Source organism: Mobula birostris, chromosome 13 (assembly GCF_030028105.1).
Source record: "Mobula birostris isolate sMobBir1 chromosome 13, sMobBir1.hap1, whole genome shotgun sequence".
Taxonomy (NCBI): Eukaryota; Metazoa; Chordata; class Chondrichthyes; order Myliobatiformes; family Myliobatidae; genus Mobula; species Mobula birostris.
In genome coordinates, this window is record NC_092382.1 from 13,558,906 (window position 1) to 13,578,558 (window position 19,653).

Sequence of the window (19,653 nt, forward strand, 5' to 3'; positions counted from 1 at the left end):
CGATTGCAACAGGACTTAGACAAATTGGAAGAATGGGCAAAAAGTGGCAGATGGAATAGAGTGTTGTAAATGTTCGATGCTGCATCTAATATAAATGCTGAGCCTTTACAAGACGGTATTCAGGCCGCAGTTGGAGTATTGTCAACAGTTTTGTGCCTCATACCTCTGAAAAGATGTGTTGTCATTAGAGAGGGTCCAGAGGAGATTCAAGAGGATGATTCTGGGAATGAAGGGGTTAACATATGAGGTGTGTTTTGGCAACTTTGGGCCTATACTCACTGGAATTTTGAGGAATACGAGGGAATGTGTTTGAAACCTACCAAATGTTGAAAGGACCAGACAGGGTGGATATCCAGAACTAGAGGGCACAGCCTCAAAATTGAAGGGCGATGCTTTAAAACAGGTAAGGAGGATTTCGTTTTAGCTAGAGAGTACTGAATCTGTGGAATGCTCTGTCACAGACTGCAGTGGAGGCCGAGTCCATGGGTATATTTAAGGCAGAAGTTTCTGATCGGTCAGGGCATCAAAGGATATGGCGAGAGGGCAGGTGTATGGGGCTGACTGGGATCTGGGATTAGCCATGATGGAATGGCGGAGCAGACTGATGGGCTGAATGGCCTAATTCTGCTGCTACGTCTTGTGGGCTTTGGAGGAATAACAACAACTCTCAGCTCCGCTTTGGATCGGAGGTATGGGATTTCCCTTGCTGAAGTTGGATGTTCCAATGGGAATGGTTTGCCTTCAGTTTTGTCAGATCCCAGGATACTCGGCCCTACAGAAAGGGGAACGCCGTGGTTTCATCTCTGACTGACTGGAATGTCTGTTTATCAAACTCGTAGAGGCCTCTGGGTGCACAGCCTGAGACCCGGAAGGTGTCGGGTGTTTGACAAATGAAAATCGCTTTCTGTCCTTCAGCCACAGCAACAAAAACCTGTCTTCCCGACTCTGGCAGTCTCTAAACCGGCCTCTAAATACAGGTATTCAGACTGTCAGAGTGAAATAAAGACTTTGAGATTTCCGTTCCATCTCTTACCCTTCAGATGCACCGGCACTTCAGATACACCCCGCTCAGTGTCCATGTAGGCGAACTGGCTGTCACCTGTTCAACAGATTAACCTGCATGAAGTCTGTTCTGTGTAATACTGTAAATTCATCAGCATTTACATCTGTAACACACAGTGTATTGTTCACCGTACCACGTTCCCATATTTCATTCAATATTCTGCTCAGCTTCGGTAAATGGTGGTGTAGTTTCACAAAGGATTCCCACATCACCCTCCGGGCCCCTGAGCCCTTCTCCATCACCAGGTCCAGAAGGAGTTTGGAAGCGCCCGCTCGGTTTCCCTTCTCCGCCAACTCAGTCACGCTCTGTAATGAACAATGGGGAATATATTGAGGAGCGGAGGGATGGGTACAAATCTACCCTGAACATGGACTGACCCAGCACATTCTGCTCGCCACAGATCAGTAACAGCCATTGAAGTGTTCACAGCGGGGGAAAGAATTTAAAAGAAGTGAGCGGGGTCAGTCATGTCCTTCTCAACGCCACAGATTGTCGGGAAACATCCGCTTGGCAAGTTTTAAGTGGAGTAGACACAGTGTGAGTGAGCCAGGGATAGAGTGGGGAGTTGAGGCTTTGTGTCAGAGAAGGTTCAGTGAGGCGAGGTGGAGGCTTTAGGTAGATTTTGGATAGTATTTTCCCTTCCTTTTCATGGTTAGAACAGTGAGAATACCAGGCAGGATAGTGGAATGCTCTTCATACTGCGTGTAGCAAGGCAGGGAGACCGCCAGTGTCCCAGATAACTACACCTTCAGGAATTGCATCCAGCTGCAGCTTCTTACAGACTGTGATCAGGAATTGGAACTGGAGCTGGTTGAACCCAGGATCATTCAAGAGGATGAGAGGTTGACTGACAGGCTATACAGGGATGGAGCTATACCTAAGGCGCAGGACACAGGTAACTGAGAGGCAGCCACTGCAGGAAACTCCTCTGTAACAGGTATACAGATTTCTGTTTCGGGGTATGACCTAGCAGAGGAAAGCCACGGTCATTAAGCCTCTGATACCGAGTTTGGTTTTGTGACTCAGAACGAGTGAGAAGCGTGAGCTGCACTAACAGGGGGAATTCCCCGGTTAGGAAAACAGACTGGAGATTCTGTTGACGAGAACAATATTTCTGGATGGTGTGTCAGGGATATCTCGGTTCGAGTCTGAAACTTTCTTAAGGGCAGTGTGAGCAGCCAGAGGTCATGGTCCACGTTGGTACCAATGACAAGAGTAGTAAGTGTGATGAGGTCCTGCAAAGTGAGTTCATGGAGTTAGATGCTAAACTGAAGTGCAGGAACTCCAGGGTTGTGTTCTTAAGATTGCTACCCGTGCCCCATGCTGGGGAGGACTGAAATAGGACGATAATACAGTTTAACGTCTGGCTGATGAGATGGTGCATGACCGAGGGCTTCAGATGTTTGGATGTTTGGGCTCTCTTCCAAGGAAGTTGTGGCCTGGACACCTGTGATCGTTTTACACCCGAACTGGAGGCGGACTGATACCCCTGTGGGAAGAGTTGTTAGCGCTGCATGGGGAGGGGGAGGTGTTAAATTTGAGTTGCAGGGGGTGAGGAACCAGCATGGATGGTGGAGTGGTTGTGTGGGAAAGATGTTGTTAAGCCAACATACAAAGTCGGGAAACTAAAGGATGAGAATCGTTTTTCCCAAAATACGTATTATTTCAATGCAAGGAGTACTGTATGAAAGACAGATCAGCCTAGCATGAGGATCAGCACATTGAATTACAGCATTGTAACCATTGTTGTGATTTGGTTGGAGGAGGCGCAGGATTAACAGCTCAGCATTCCAGTGTTCCGTTGCATTAGACACGATTCGATAGAGTGGGAGGGATTACAGAGGGACGAGTGGCATAACTAGTCAGAGAAAATGTCACTGCATTGCTCAGACAGGACAAACTGGATAGCTGGTCCAATGAGACTACATAGGTGAAACTACGGAATAAGAAAGGGATGACCATGTTAGTTGGATTATATTATAGAGCACCCAATAATCAATGGGGTTTAGAAGAACAAACGTGCAGGGAGATCACAGAAACAAGAAACATAAGATTCTGATGGTAGACAATTGACTTTCCATTTATTGACTGACTCACTGGGTTAAAGGGCTGGATGGGATAGTGCAGGTCAAACGTGTCCAGGGAAGTTTCTGTAATCAATATACTCAGGTCACAACTGGAGAGAGCGCATTCTGGAATTACTATTAGGGAACAAGACAGGGCAAGCGGCAGAGGTGTGTGCAGGAGAACACTTTGGATCTGGTGATCATAATGCCATTAGTTTAAATATCATTATGGAAAAGGATAGGTCTGGTCCTCGGGTTAAGATTCTAATTTGGAGAAAGGCCAATTTTAATGGTACCAGAAAGGATCTGATGAAAGTGGATTGGGACTGGTTGTCTTCTGGTACAGATGTGCTTGGTAAGTGTGAACCCTCCAAAACTGATATTTTGAGAGTACAGAGTTCAAATGCATAAATGACCACAAGTACAGAGTTTGAAAGTTCCTGACAGAATAAAAGGCAGGGGTACCTTCGTTTAGAGAACATTGTTTTTTTTAGAGATATCAAGGCCCTGAGCACATCACAAGTATAGGCTCGAAGGATCAAATGAGGTACTTGATGAGTACAAGAAATGCAAGAGTTACTAAAGTAGGAAATCAAGAGGGTGAAAGTACGGCATGAGTTTGCTCTAGCAGACAAGGGAAAACAGATCCCCAAATCCTTCATGAAATATATTTGGAACAAAAATATACCAACGGACTAAATTGGTCCTCTTGAAGTTCAGAGTGGGCATTTGTGCATGAAGCCGAAGTGGGTGGGGGAGATTTAAAATTGATTTTTTGCAATTATATTTACTCAGGAGACATACCAGCGTCTTTAGAGTGAGGCAAAACAGCAGTGAGATCATGGACTCTATACAGATTACAGAGGAGGGGGTGGTTTCTGTCTTGAGTCAGATTAGGGGGGGTAAATCCCCAAGGTTTTCCTTCGTAATTGTCTGAGGTGAGTGCAGAGATTGCAGGTGCTCCAGTAAAGATATTTAGAACGTCAGATGTGGAAGTATTGGAGGGTAGATAATGTTGTTCTGGTGTTTGAAAAGGCTGTAAGAAAAAGCCAGGGAATTACAGGTTGATGAGCCTAACACTAGTGATGGTAAAGTTATTGGCAGGTATTCTGAAGGACTGGATATGAGTATTTGGATGGACAAGGATTCATTAGGGATAGTCAACACTGATTTGTACCTGGTATATCCTGTCTAACCAGTCTTATGGTTTCTCGATGACGTTACCAAACGAGTAATGAAGGCAAGTGAGTGTATGTTGTATACATGGACTTCAGCGAGGCCTTTGACAAGGTCCTTCATGGCAGCCTGGTCAATAAGATTAAATTGCTTGGCATTCATGACATGGTAGTAAGTTAGTTTAGATATTGGATTCGTGTAGAAATTTGCTTGACTTACTGGCGGTCTTAGACCAGTGGTGTGCTTCAGGGATCTGTACTGGACCTGGTGTTGTATGTCATATACTGTATATAAATGCTCTGGATGACAATGTGGTACACAGAGTCAGCAAATCTGTGGATGACATCAACGTATTAAGGGCGAGGAAGTTTATCAGAGCTTGCAGCGGGACCTGGAACAGCTGGAAAGAAGTGGAATGGAGTTCGGCAGATAGAATTTAATGAAGACAAGTGTGAAGTGTGCACTATTTGAGGCCAAGCCACGATAACATTAAGACATTGACTGGTTGGGCATTGAGCGGTGCGGTAAAAACAAGGTATCAGGGAATACCGATCCAAAATTTCTTAAAAGTTTTGTCAAAGGTAGATGTCCTGCTAAAAACTTTAGAATATGGGATTTCATAAATCAAAGTATTGAAGACAGAAGTTGGAATACTATGTCAAATTTGATCTTGCAGGGACTAATTGGGAGCAATGGGAGCACCTACCTCTCGGAACGATATCAATATGATTGAACGAGTGCAGAAAAACAATACAAGGTTTTGTCAGGACTTGAGGGCCTGAGATATAGGGAAAGTTTGAATAGGTTAGGACTGTCATAGAGTGTAGGAGGACCAGAAGAGATGTGATAGAGGGAAAAAAGTTTATAAATTGTACAGATAAAGTAGATGCAAACAGGCATCTGTTACTGAGGTTGGGTGAGACCGGAATTAGAGGTCATGGATCAAGGAGGAAAGATGAAAGAAAATTTGAGGGAGAACTTCTTCCTCTGAAGCTGGTGAGAGTCCGGAACGAGCTGCCGTCGGAAGTGGTATATTTGCATTCGATTTGAACATTTAAAAACAAGTTGGATAAGTACATGAATGAGAGGGGTATGGATGTATCTAGTCGGTGTGCAGATCAATGCGACTTGACATATAATAGGTCAGTGTGGACTTGATGGGCCGAAGAGCCTGTTGTTGTACTGTAGAGTTCGATGACTATGGCTAAGTCAAACTATGACAAGCTGTCTCATGTGGAATGTTAGGGATAGGAATAACGTGTGGCTCTTCACTAAAATTCAGTCTGGTAAGCATATAACCATATAACAATTACAGCAAGGAAACAGGTCATCTCGTACCTTCTAGTCCGTGCCGAACTCTTACTCTCACCTAGTCCCACCGACCTGCACTCAGTCCATTATCCTCCATTCTTTTCCTCTCCGAATAGCTATCCAATTTAACTTTAAATGACAACCACTTCTGCTGGAAGCTCGTTCCACACAGCTACCACTCTCTGAGTAAAGAAGTTCCCCCTCCTGTTACTCCTAAACTTTTGCCCTTTAACTCTCAACTCATGTCCTCTTGTTTGACTCTCCTCCACTCTCAATGGAAAAAAAGCCTATCCACGTCAACTCTATCTATCGCCCTCATAATTTTAAATACCTCTATCACGTCCCCCCTCAACCTTCTACGCTCCAAAGAATAAAGACCCAACTTGTTCAACCTTTCTCTGTAACCTAGGAGATGAAACCCAGGCAACATTCTAGTACTCTTTCAATTTTGTTGAGATAATTCGGTGACCAGAACTGTACACAATACTCCAAATTTGGCCTTACCAATGCCTTGTACAATTTCAACATTACATCCCGACTCCTATACTCAATGCTCTGATTTACAAAGGCCAGCATACCAAAAGTTTTCTTCACCACCCTATCAACATGAGATTCCAACTTCAGGAAACTATGCACCATTATTCATAGATCCCTCTGTTCTACTGCATTCTTCAATGCCCTATCATTTACCATGTATGTCCTATTTTGATTAGTCCTACCAAAATGTAGCACCTCACATTTATCAGCATTAAACTCCATCTGCCAGCTTTCAGCCCAATCTTCTAACTGGCCCAAATCTCTCTGCAAGCTTTGAAAACCTACTTCATTATCTACTGCTCCACCAATCTTAGTATCATCTGCATACTTACTGATCCAATTTACCACCCCATCATCCAGATCATTAATATATATGACAAACAACATTGGACCCAGTACAGGTCCCTGAGGCACATCACTGGACACCGGCCTCCAATCTGACAAATAGCTATCCACCACTGCTCTCTGGCATCTCCCATCTAGCCACTGCTGAATCTATTTTACTACTTAGATATTAATACCTGCCGATTGAACCTTCCTAACTAACCTTCCGTGTGGAACTTTGTCAAAGGCCTAACTGAAGTCCATATAGACAATATCCACCGCTTTACCCCATCAACTTTCCTAGCAACCTCTTCAAAAAATTCAGTAAGATTTGTCAAACATGACCTTCCACGCACAAATCCATGTTGACTGTCCCTAATCATACCCTGTCTATCCAGATAATTATATATACGAAGCTATAGGTGAATGCGCCCCAGTAACACGAGGACCATTAGAAAGGAGTTTCTTGGTAATTCCGTGTTAGCTGCAGTTCTTGGACTATTTTCAATCGTATTATTTTGCAGTTCCCAGTGTTAACAGTATATGCTGTAGCAATTAGAGACTCCAAATGGAACAGTGACAAGAAACAGAAGGTAACTGAACCATAAGGCATGTTGGGATATTGATCGAAAGCAAGAGCGTCAGTTGTTGAAAAGAGAGACGATATTCAGCACTGCCTGTTCAATTGACGATGGGGTTGAAGGTTGACTCGAGAATGATCTGAGAAATAAATCAGTATATATTAGATTTGTGGGAAGCCCGCGGGTAATGAAAAGATTCTGGTGAATGGCCATTAAGGTCGAGCATTGGGAACATGATGTGATGTCAGACTGAATGGTGTAAAGTGGTTCTCTGTCTACTTGCAATGTCCGTCAAGTATCACAGCACTAAAATCAGCTCTCAATCATTGTCTGTATCCTAACCTGTCTAAAAGTGAATGTGTTCAGAAAATTGGACAGAGGCTTATATTGGTAAATGAAGGTTCAGTGTTTCTGAAAACCAAAATTCTTTTCCTGATGCTCACCACAAGCATTGCAGGATTTTAATATCCCAGAGGTGCCGTTGCGCCCGTTCTGTCGGTCCGTGATTGATTCAGTAGAATCTACAGTTAGTCTATATCCCTCCCACTTACGTGATAGTCTCGCCCGGTGAAGTGATCCTCGGCCATTAACATGAAGCCGACTCCCTCCACACCCTCCTCAATCGCCTGCTCCAGTCGCTCCATGTAGAATCTCGTCAACAGGAACAGTTGGTGATCCTCACAATTTGACAGGAAGGCGGAGATTGCGGAGTTCAGATCTGTAGTCAGTCACAGAGCATAAAATAGTAGAGTGTACCATGTGTATGCGGACACGATGCCAATTTAAACCAATCCCATCTTCAGGAACATGGTCAATATCCCTCCGTTCCCGGCCTACTCATGAGTTCAAACGCCTCTCAGATGCTGCTGAGTATCTGTTTCCAGTCCCTCCCTCGGCAGCTCATTCCAGACACCGATCACTCTCTGTGGAAAACATGCGTCCTAAATCTCCTTTAAACTTTACCCCCTCACCTTAAATCTATTCACTCCAGTGCTTGATATTTGCACTGAGTCACAGACTATCGAAGTGTGCTGTGCCTCTCGTAAATTTATGAAATTCTCTGAGATAAGGCCTCAGACTCCGACACTCCAAAAAAGCAATCCAGGTTTGTTCGACCTCTCCTGGCAGCCAATATCCTGTAATCTGGGTAACTGATTATATTCTGTAATCGTGATGAAACTCGTCTGCACCCTCGCCAGACCCTCCACATTATTCTCATGATATGGCTACCATATTTGTGCACATTACCGAGACTGTCTCTTAACCAAAGTTTATCCAGTTACAGAACAACTTTAAAAAATACATACTCACACCTCAACCCGTCCTTAGCACGCTGCCAGTTATGTTGTCACTTTCAGGAAGCTATGCACATCCATCACAAGACCGGTCCATACATCAGCCTTCCTAATCGCCCCAGCATTCACTGCACACTTCGTTCGGGAACTTGACCTCCCAAGGTTCAAATCCTCGCATTTGCCCGAACTATCTGTACTTGGTGTCTCTCCGTTCATATTTCTAATTGGATGCTGAACATTTTGACAACAGTCCCAATTTACACAACTCCGCCGAGTCTGTAAATCAACGAATCAGTCCGCCTATGTGTTTCTATATATAGAATTATTTTGAGTAATAAGTTACTTACATCACATATGACGCATAGCGAGCCAGTGATCCTTGCGGAGACTACTGGTCACAGACCTTCGCCCAGAAGAATGCTCCTCCAGTCCTTCTCTATTTTATGTGTCCAAGACAACACTGAACTCAATGTACAAAGTCTCCGCTGAAGATTCCTCAACCCAGAACGTCTATTGTTCATTTCCCTCTATAGGTGCTGCCTGACCTGTGAGCTCCTCCATCATTGCGTGCGTTGCCCTCTCTACTTACCCTCTTGATTTACTTTAACCTTATTCACCAAGGACATTCATTGCCTCGGTAGCCTCTCCCAGATTCCCTGTTTAAAATTTCTCCTGTTCATTGCCCCCCGCACCCAGCCTGTTCTCCCACAATATAACATTCTTTAACTCGACAACAGAAAACAGACACCGGGAAACTTCCCTCATCTCCTTTGAGCAACAACCTGAAAATCCGGGAAGAATTCAGCATTGCCCTTCCTAAAGAAACATCTGTTTCTCTCACCGGCTGTCTGCTGCCTGGACTGTTACATTGCCCGCTGTTGTATTCCTCTCTGAGTTTCACCCACACCGACTGTATTTTCAGGAGCTCCTTCCCCTTCACTCAGGTGAAGATTTGCACAGAGTGATTCCCCACGCTGGGCCTGGTGAATTGTTCCAGTGCTCAAGGTCGCTTTACCAGTAGGATCAATGATGACAGTTTTTCTGCGCCCATTTAGCACCCACGTTTATTCCTCTGAACTATTGATCATTTGACTACGCGTGTACCATGATGACAGAGTTTTAATGACAAAGAGTCCAGTGAACATACCTGTGTACATTCTGACTCTGTCTGAGTTGGTTGATTGTCGGCTGCTTGTCTGCCGTCCGGGTGGAAGAAAGCACCACCTGCTGGCGATGATCTGAATTACACAAATAAAACAGAGTGAGTCAGTTACTCTGCCCTTCAAATTTAAAACACTTTGTGAGGTCGCTGCTCAGTCTCCTACATCCCAGGGAGTAAAGTCATAGAGTGGCCATCCTCCCTCCAGCACTGAGGACTGGGACAGCACACTCGCAAGTCTTCTCTGTACTCTTTCCACTTTAACCAAGTCTTTTCAAACATATAGCGGCTAGAACTATACTTCATACTGCAAACACAGTCTCACCAATGAATTATACAACGGCCCCATAGTGGTAACACAAGTCGTTACAGTTCGAACGACCCAGTTGCAATTCCCGCCGCTGCCAATCAGAGTTTGCAGGTTCTCGCCGTGATCGCATGGGTTTCCTCCAGGTGATCCGGCTACCCCAACCCCCAACCGTCTTAATGGTTAGTTGGTCATTGTAAATTGCCCTGTAACAAGACTAGGATCAAATTGGGGGACTAAATGAGCAGCGTGTCTCACTGTATCTCAATAAACAAAATAAATTAAATAATATCCTAACTCCTGCACTCAGCACCCTAACTGTTGAAGGACGGCGTGGTAAACATCTCTTCACCACCCCGTGTCACCGCCTTGAGCGAACTGTGCACTTAGACTCCTCGGTCCCTCTGTCCTACGACAATCTCAGACCATTAGCTGCAATATTGCAATATTCAGAATGAAACTGAAGAGTGCCAGGAAAACCAACGTACCAGCAAAGTTTGATGGTGATAGCATCCCTCAAAAATAAGCAGTGGAGGTGAAGAACAGATTCATGGATTAAAGCCGGTAGAGGGAAAACCAGAAGAGCTATGGAGAGAAGCAAGGAGCATTTCACAAGAGGTGCCAACAAAAAGTATTGCAAACAAAAAAAAGATCAGGAAAGCAAAATAGATTCCTGTGGAAGCTGAGCAGCGAAAAGAAGAGAAGTGAAGGACAATGGAGATTGAAACAAACACCTCCAAATAAACACAACGTTCAATAAGATAGAAAGGAGAAGTAAGGAAACATACTTAAAGGAGCAATGCAAAGAAGCTGAAGAATCCAACAGAATTGGAAAAAGAAAAACAAGAGATCTATTCAAGACGATTAGAGAAATCAAAGGAACATTTCATGCAAAAATAACTATAGTAAAAGACAAAGAAGCCCTTACAGCAGAAGACATCAAAAAGAGATGGCAGAAATATACTGAAGAATTGTACAGGAAATATCCCAACAGGAAGACACCTGCCGTGACTCCCTCGACGATATAGGGCCGGACATTCTGGAAAGTGAAGTCGAATGGGCGATAGAAAACGTTGCTAATAATAAGGCTACAGGATGTGACAGGAGTCCAGTTGAATTGTTTAAAACTTTCAAAGGTGATGATGTAAAAGTGTTGCATGCAATTTGCCAGCAGATCTGGAAAACCTAGCAGTGGCCTTTAGACTGTAAAAAAGAAAACGGTTTATATCCCAATTCCCAAGGACCAGCAGGCTCCGGGACAGCTTCTTCTACCAGGCCATCAGACTAATTAATTCACGCTGATTTGAGTATACTCTATATTGTATGGACTGTTCAATTTACTACAAATTATTATAAATTAATTTGATTGCACGTTGCACATTTCGACCGAGACATAATGTAAAGATTTTTAATCCTCAAGTATGTGAAGGATGTAAGAAATCAATTCTATTTAGTTCAATTCAATTCAAACTTGCTAATCGTGCCATACATACAAATCAATGGCATGAATAATGAATTTTAGAGGTCTCTACACTGACACACACATCCCACTCGTCACAGGCCTCCATTCGCTAAAACCAGCTTCAATCATCTCCCTCTGCTTCCTGTTCTCGAGCCCAGTGTGAATCCACCTCGCCAGCTCCCCGTGAATCCAACGTGACCGAACCTTCCAGATCAGCTGCCATGTGGGATCTTGCTACGGACTTTACCAAAGTTCAGAAGAACAACATCACTGGCCTAATTCACCAAACTCCCTAGTTAACTCTTAAATAATCTCCAAAAATACTTGACAGATATGTTGTCCTGTTGGGCAGTGGAGACGGTGATTTCCCCATAACCCATGTCCAACCGCCCGAGACTTCAGGTTCACTGCAGACTGAGAAAATTCCGATCCCGGCTGTCGAATTACCAACCTGGACTGAAGCCCGTATACTGCCAGTTCCATATCATCAGAGTCACCAGCCCAATATTATCACCCATACAAAGACGCTTTGATGCCGGCGATTTGCTGTGGGTGTTCCTGCCATTTCCGATTCACAAACTAAGGTGGAACTGGAACCTCATGACCCTCTGCCGGGGCCGGGGCTCCGGCTGGTTCCCCGGTCTGTATGGAGGATGCGGATACACTTCAACCTGTCCCCAGCAGCTAAACCAAACACATTTGATTACAATCTTCTTGCTGTGTGGGATCTCGCCCGGCATAGCTGGCTGCCATGTTTCCTGCAGTGTAGCAGGAATAAAATGTAAAATTATAAAGTAGAAAATGCTGGGAACTCAGTACATCAGACTACATCTCTGAAAGGACAAATGGTGGGAGACTCAGTTTCAGAAATGAGACTGTGCAAGGTGCTGCCGATCTGCTGAGCGTTTCCAGTATTTTCTCCTCCTTACTTTAAATTTCCTGCAACTGTAGTATTTTTCCCCTCGTCATTTTAATGCACAGATAGTACCTGATTGTAAAATATCAACAACACCCTACACTGTAAATGCCACCCCACCCCAAACCATTTGCTACTTCTGAGTTCATCCTGACCCTGGTGTGACATATTTCATCCAGTCAATGCTCACAGCATCCTTTCCTCCCACTGTCACTCTGTTACATTTGCTCCTGAGGCCACTGTCTCTACGCTGAGAGCCGGTGACCACAGAGTGATAAAAAGTGCAACACTTGCTGCAGCTCTGACGGGCTGTTACCCTGGAAACGGATGACGTGGCTCACTGCAAAAAAAAAAACAGAAAAAGAAAATAATAAACCCAACATCAGATTCTATGAGTTCCATTCTGTCAAAGATTAACACGGCATCCAGTTTGTAACAGTGAATCTAAAATTGAAATGGCTGCTTTTACCCTGCCACGTGCTGTGTTGAATTAAACCTCTGGTAGTCCTAACTATCAAAAAAAAAATCCTGGAAAAGATGCCAAAAAAAACTTCACAATGATGGCAAAGTTTGAAAGAGAGATTCCTGAAATGTATCATTGCGGCAATGGGATACAGGCTGGGCAGATGTTGAACAAGATGGTAGATATTTATCATTGATGTGGTAGAGTACAGGCTGGACAGAGATTGAACAAGAAGGTTGATATTTTTTCACTCAGGTTGTAGGACACAGGCTGGACAGAGGTGGAACAAAATGGTTGATATATATCACTGAGGTGGTGGGATACAGGCTGGAGAGAGGTTGAACAAGATTGTTGATAAATGTCACTGAGGTGATGGGATGCAGGCTGGGCAGAGATTGAGCAAGACGGTCGATATATATCATTGAGGTTGTAGGATACAGGCTGGACAGCGGTTGAACAAGATGGTTGATATATGTCACTGAGGTGATGGGATGCAGGCTGGACAGAGGTTGAACCAGTTGGGCAGGGGGTGAGTAGATAGAGCCGGATGGGAGAAGGGTATCATGGCCGATCTCTGATGGTCCTCCAGCAATACGCAGATCCTGAAATAATAGTACGCACTAGTAGATAACAGATTCCAATATAACAAAGCCAGAACAAACAATAAGAACTTTGGTGTATGCCCTTTTCTACTTCACACACTTTATCAATTCACCGCAGAAAGTATCCCATCCCGGTACTTCACATCTTCACATGGCTACTGCTCTTCCTTTAACGGAATGAAGTAGCGGAGAACTGTGGACACAGCTGAGCACATCACAGAAACCAACCTCCCCTCCATGGACTCAGTCTACACTTCCCACTGCCTCAGTAAAGCAGCCAACATAATGAAAGATCACCACAACCCCGAACATTCTCACTTCTCACCCTCCCATCAGGGCGAAGATAAAGTAAAACAGAAACATACCACCAGGCTCAGGGATGGTGTCCATTCGGCTGTGATAAGCGAACTGAATGTTCCCCAGGGGGATGAGATGGAGCTCACAGTCTAAATCGATCTGACCTTGCACCACATATCTATCTGCACTGCACTTTCTCTGTAACCAGAATGAGTTGTCACACTCTGGTATCGTTTTACCTCAATGTACTGCTGTAATGTATTGATCTGCGTAGATAATACCGAAGAAACGATTTTCACTCTACCTCTGTACATGTAAAACAAAATAAAGATTCCCCATTTTATTCATGTGGGAATATTAGACAGCCCGGGTTGCTCCTTCGGAAATTCTGGAGGGAATGTACACAATTCCGAGAAACCCGGATAAATGAACAAGACATAATTCTCTCATTACTAGGGACACTTATCGGAAAACACTGTCAGCATTTTGGCAAGATGTAGTCATGGAAACAAGATGGAAATAAACTTCCCAGTCCCCCGAGAGGACGTGAGAGATCTGGATCTCACTGTCCTGTCTGAACGGGGAAAGATGAAACTACTCATACACGTGATTCAGTGTCCCGAGGGTGCGATTTCTCTGTTTAACCCTCGTGTCTGCAAGAACACAACAGACCGAACGGCCGCTTCCGGTGGGCTGGAGTTATGTAAAACTACTATCGACACCAGGCATCGATCATGGTGAAGTTTGGATCCGATTCCGGGCCGGGTGACGGAGGTAAAATCTGAACAAAGCCTACATAATTGTTACAGTAATTACCATATTTAAACGCGAGAAAGCTTGCAAACGCTGGAAATCCAAACAATACACACAAAATGCTGGAGGAACTCAGCATAACAGGCAGTATCTATGGAAAAGAGTAAACAGTCAACATTTTGGGCCACGAGCCTTTTTTCATTCCTGAGGAGGAGGGGAAGTGATCTGAATAAAAAGGTCGGGGAGGGGAACGAGGCGAGCTGGAAGGTGATCGGTGAGGTCAAGTGATGGACAGGTCAAGGGCTGGAGAATAAAGAATAGGAGATTTGGCAATGGGAGAAAGGGAAAGAGGGGACCCAGGGGGAAGTAATAGGCTGGTGAGCAGAAATGAAAGTTCAGAGTGGGGAATAGAGAAGTGGGTGGGGGGTATTTGTTTACTGGAAGGATAATTCAGTCGGGTTGGAGGGAACCCAGACTGAATATAAGGTGCTGCTCCTCCACCCCGAGGACGGTCTCATCTCGGCACAAGAGGAGGCCATCGATCGAGACGTCGGAATGGGAATCAGAATTAAAATGTTTGGCCACTGCGAAGTCCCCCTTGTGGCAGATGATACAGAGATGCTCAACAAAACGGTCTCCCAATTTGTGGCGGGTCTCACCAATGTAAATAAGGCCGCATCGGGAGCACGGGACACAATAGGTGACCCCAGCAGATTCGCAGGTGAAGTGTTGCCTCACCTGGAAGGACTGTTTTGTGTCTGAATGGAGGTGAGGGAGGGGGTGTCCAGGTAGGTGTAGCACTCAGGCCGCTTGCAGGGATCAGTGACTGGAGGGAGATTAGAGAGGAGGGATGAATGAACAAGGGAATTGTTGAGAGAGTGGTCCCTGTTGAAAGAAGGAGGCGGGGTGCGAGCGAGGAAGGTAAAGATATGTTTAGTTGTAATATCTCTGTGGAGAACAGTACCAGTTCCGTAATCCTGGAGTCCCATTCTAGGATTATAGCCCAAGCAACAACACTCCCAGGACTCTTTCCTGCTGGTAATATTCAGCAGTGTCTCGTCTAATCCCAGTTCTGAAACTCACACTCCCCTCCATCCCATAACAGAACTGGAATCTGATGATGCTTTAACCGGGCGGGGAACCCGGGCCGTGGGTCAGCAGCGCCTGGCAATATATCTTAACTTGTCTCCAGCAGGTACGTTGAGCACATATGTTTATTATCTTATTGCGGAGCGCGACCTGGATCAGTGCAATTCGCCGCCACATCTCCCATGGTGAAACAATAAGAAAATTCCTTTAATATAAAAATGAAAATAAATCACTGGAAACTCAGTACAGGTTGTTGTGTTTTTGATGCACAAACATTACTGACTGCAAGTTGTTTGTGGCATCCGGAAGAGATTTGCATAAATGCAATCCCTACATTCATTTGTTATCTCTTTATTGCAATAGAAACTCCAGACAGTGAATGCTCAAGGCATCCTTGCATCCACTCGGACTCCTGAGGTCACTGTCTCTCCGCTGAGGGGCGGTGACCAGAGAGTGATAAAAATGTTCAACACCCCTTGCAGTTCTGGTGGGTGTTGCCCTGGTGATGGGGGAAGTGGTTCAGCAGAACTAACTGAAAATAGGAAATAAGGAACAACTCACATGCTCCAAGTTTCATTATGACAAAGATGAATACTGAGCTCTCAGTCATTTTGTAATGGGGAAGCTGAAATTCCAGTGGCTGTTTTAACCCTATCTCGAGGTGCATCCAGTAAATCTGTTGGTATTTCCACCTCTACAAAACTTCCAGCAGTACAGAAGCTAGTTCCAAAATCAAAACACATTGTAGGATGCGGCCTATCTGCTCCACATGGCAACTATGGGATATTTACAAAAGATATCACAGAATACATTGTGGTGATAACCATAAAGTTTACTTCTTTGTTCCATCAAGTGGTTAAAATTCCATCACATTCTTGTGTCTGCAAATAGCTTATATCTATGATCAACCCCAGACATTGATACAGGTTCAATTCAGATGCTGCTATTGGACAGAATGATGGAAAGGAAGGTACCCAGATACAATTGAATAGATTGAGATTGTGACATCAGTTACAAGACTCCCTTACTGTTGAATACATCTTGTCCCTATCCACTCTATCTAGACCTCAGGATTTCATTGAGGTTCCTGTTCCGAGAGTCACCACCCCTCCATTGAGAACAGGCCCAGAAACACCAAGTGCTCCTCATACATAAAACTTTTCATTCCAGAATCACTCTTGTGAACTTTGTAAACAACAACTGTAATGGGCACTTTTCCACGGATACAGACAATTTGGTGGCAGAATAATTTATTGAGCCAAATATTTCTCACTGCCGAATTAACTGTTAGAAAAGATCAGCGTGGTATCTAGACAAGGAACCGAAGGGGATGGAGTAGATATTCAATGACTTTTGTATGTCTGTATTTACTTGGGAGAGAGATACAGAGAATATAGAAATCCAGAAAAGTTAGTCTTTTTGTAGATTAGATACGGATTACAGAACAGATTACAGAGGTGAACGCTGTGCCAGTTCCCATCCCAGGCTTATAGCCCAAGCACCAACACCCCCAAGACGTCTAATCCCAGTTCTAAACTTAACACTCCTCTCCATCCCATAATAGACCTAGAAGCTGATGATGCTTTAACTGGGCGGGGAACCCGGACCATGGGTCACCAGTGGGTGGGAACATATTTTAACTTGTCTTCAGCAGGTGAGTTGAGCACATATGTTTATTGTCCTATTGCGGAGCGGGACCTGGATCAATGCAATTCGCCGCCACATCTCCCATAGTGAAACAATAAGAAAATGCTTTTAATATAAAATTGAAAATAAATCACTGGAAACTCAGTACGGGTTTTTGTCATTGTGAATCACAAATATTGCTGACTGCAAGATGTTTGTGACATTCTGAAGATATTTGCATAAATGCAATCCCTGCATTAATTCTTTATCTCTTTATTGCAATAGAAACATCATATATTCCGTACAGTGAATGCTCAAGGCATCCAGACATCCACCCCGGTTTCTGAGGTCACTGAGGGGCGGTGACCAGAGAGTGATAAAAATGCTCAACACTCCTTGCAGCTCTGGCGGGTGTTACCCTGGTGATGGGGGAAGTGGATCAGCAGAACTAACTGAAAATAGGAAATAAGGAACAACTCACATGCTCTGAGTTTCATGATGACAAAGATGAATACTGAACCCTCAGCCATTTTGTAATGGGGAAGCTAAAATTTCAGTGGCTGTTTTAACCCTATCTCGAGGCGTATCCAGTAAATCTGTTGGTATTTCCATCCCTACAGAACTTCCTGCAGTGCAGAAGCTGTTCCAAAATCAAAACATGTTATTTGATGCGACCTATCCGGTCCAAATGGCAACTACGGGATATTTTTAAAAAAATATCACAGAATAGATTGTGGTGATAACCATAAAGTTTACTTCTTTGTTTGATTAAGTGGTTAAAGTTCCATCATATTCTTGTGTCTGCAAATAGCTTATATCTATGATCAACCCCAGGCATTGATACAGGTTCAATTCAGATACTGCTACTGGACAGAATGATGGAAGGGAAGGTACACAGATACAATTGAATAGATTGAAATTGTGACCTTAGTTACTAGACTCCCCTACTGTTGAATACTGTTGACCCTATTCACTCTATCCAGACCTCAGGATTTCATTGAGGTTCCTGTTCCGAGAGTCACCACCCCTCCATTGAGAACAGGCCCAGAGACACCAATTGCTCCTCATACATAAAGGTTTTCATTCCAGAATCACTTTTCTCAACTTTGTAAATAACAACTGTAATGGGCACATTTCCATGGATACAGACAATTTGGTGGCGGAATAGTTTATTGAGCCAAATGTATTGTTTCTTACTGCCCAATTAACTGTCAAAAAAGATTAGCGTGCTATCTAGCCAAGGAACCGAATGGGATAGGGTAGATCTTCAATGTTTTTGTTTGCCTGTATTTACTTCGGAGACAGATACAGAGACTATAGAAATCTGGAAATGTTAGCCTTGTTATGGATTGTATACAGATTACAGAACAAGTGCTTGCTGAATTAGAATGGATAAATCCCCAGGGCCTGACAAGGTGTTCCCTCAGACCCTGTGGGAGGTCAGTGCAGAAACTGCTTGAAATCTGGCAGAGACATGTAAAATGCACAGAGCTGTGGGTGATATGCCAGAAGATGGGAGGAGAGCTGGTTTTCCACAATTGTGTTAGAAAGGCTCGAAGGGATACAATATGCACGCGATCCTGACATCAGTCTTGGGTATGTCCTTGGAAGGTATTTTACGAAATGGAATTGATAGTATTTCGAAAGACTGGGCTTATTGATCAGACTGGCAGGTCATGTCTAATCAAATTATTCTGCATGGAAGCCTGGTCCAAAAGGGAAAGGTGCGTAGGGTCAAGTAGAAGACAGAGATTGCAGATGGTTGTCTCTCTGAATACAGGCTGAGACTCGCCAGGTGCTGCAGGGAAAGCGACTGGGTGCTTGGCACTGATAGTAATGATAGAGAATACCGATGAAAATATGGCAAACGAGAGCAGCAAATAAGTGGATTATACCGAGATGGGATGTAATAGACAGTGAAGAAATTGTCTGTAAAATAATAATACATTTCCCAGTTTAGTTGTGTGGAGATAATGGACAAGCTGGGCCAAAAATAATTTTAAAAAGGTGCAAGGAGACTTGGGAGAGTTTGTGTAGTTTCCTACATATTAATATACAGGCTGAGCCGGTGGTGAAGAAAGCAAATGCGATCTCTGCATTCATTTCAAGAGGACTGTAATATAAAAGGAATGATGAACTCTTGAGAATTTATGAAGTCCTGATTATGCAACATATAGAATCATAGAAAACATACAGCACAGTACAGGCCCTTTGGCCCACCAAGCTCTGCCGAACATATACCTTGGAACTACCTCGGCTTTGCCCAAAGCCCTCTATTTTTCTAAGCTCCATGTAGCCATCCAGGAATCTCTTAAAAGACCCTATCGTTTCTGCGACCACCACCGCTGCCGGCAGCCCATTCCACGTACTCACCACTCTCTACGTAAAAACCTTACCCGTGACATCTCCTCTGTATGTGCTTCCAAGCACCTTGAAATAAGCCCTCTCGTGCGAGCCCTTTCAGCCCTGGGGAAAAGCCTCTGACTATCCACACGATCAATGCCTCTCATTATCTTATACACCTCTATCAGGTCACCGCTCAACCGCTGTCGCTCCAAGGAGAAAAGGCCGAGTTCACTCCACCTATTCTCACAAAGTGTGCTCCCAAATCCAGGCAACATCCCTG

At 44.2% G+C, this 19,653-nt stretch overlaps 1 protein-coding gene across 1 annotated transcript in view; it reads right to left on the reverse strand.

Moving 5' to 3' along the window:
* The window catches only part of LOC140207815 (uncharacterized), a 138,662-nt gene that overhangs the window by 10,758 nt on the left and 108,251 nt on the right, over positions 1 to 19,653 (reverse strand). Inside the window, exons 15-18 of the mRNA XM_072276378.1 lie at positions 9,501 to 9,591; positions 7,610 to 7,776; positions 1,197 to 1,368; positions 1,034 to 1,099 (exon numbers count right to left, since the gene is read on the reverse strand). Of these exons, the coding sequence (XP_072132479.1) occupies positions 1,034 to 1,099; positions 1,197 to 1,368; positions 7,610 to 7,776; positions 9,501 to 9,591 (496 nt within the window). The remainder of the gene's footprint in view (positions 1 to 1,033; positions 1,100 to 1,196; positions 1,369 to 7,609; positions 7,777 to 9,500; positions 9,592 to 19,653) is intronic.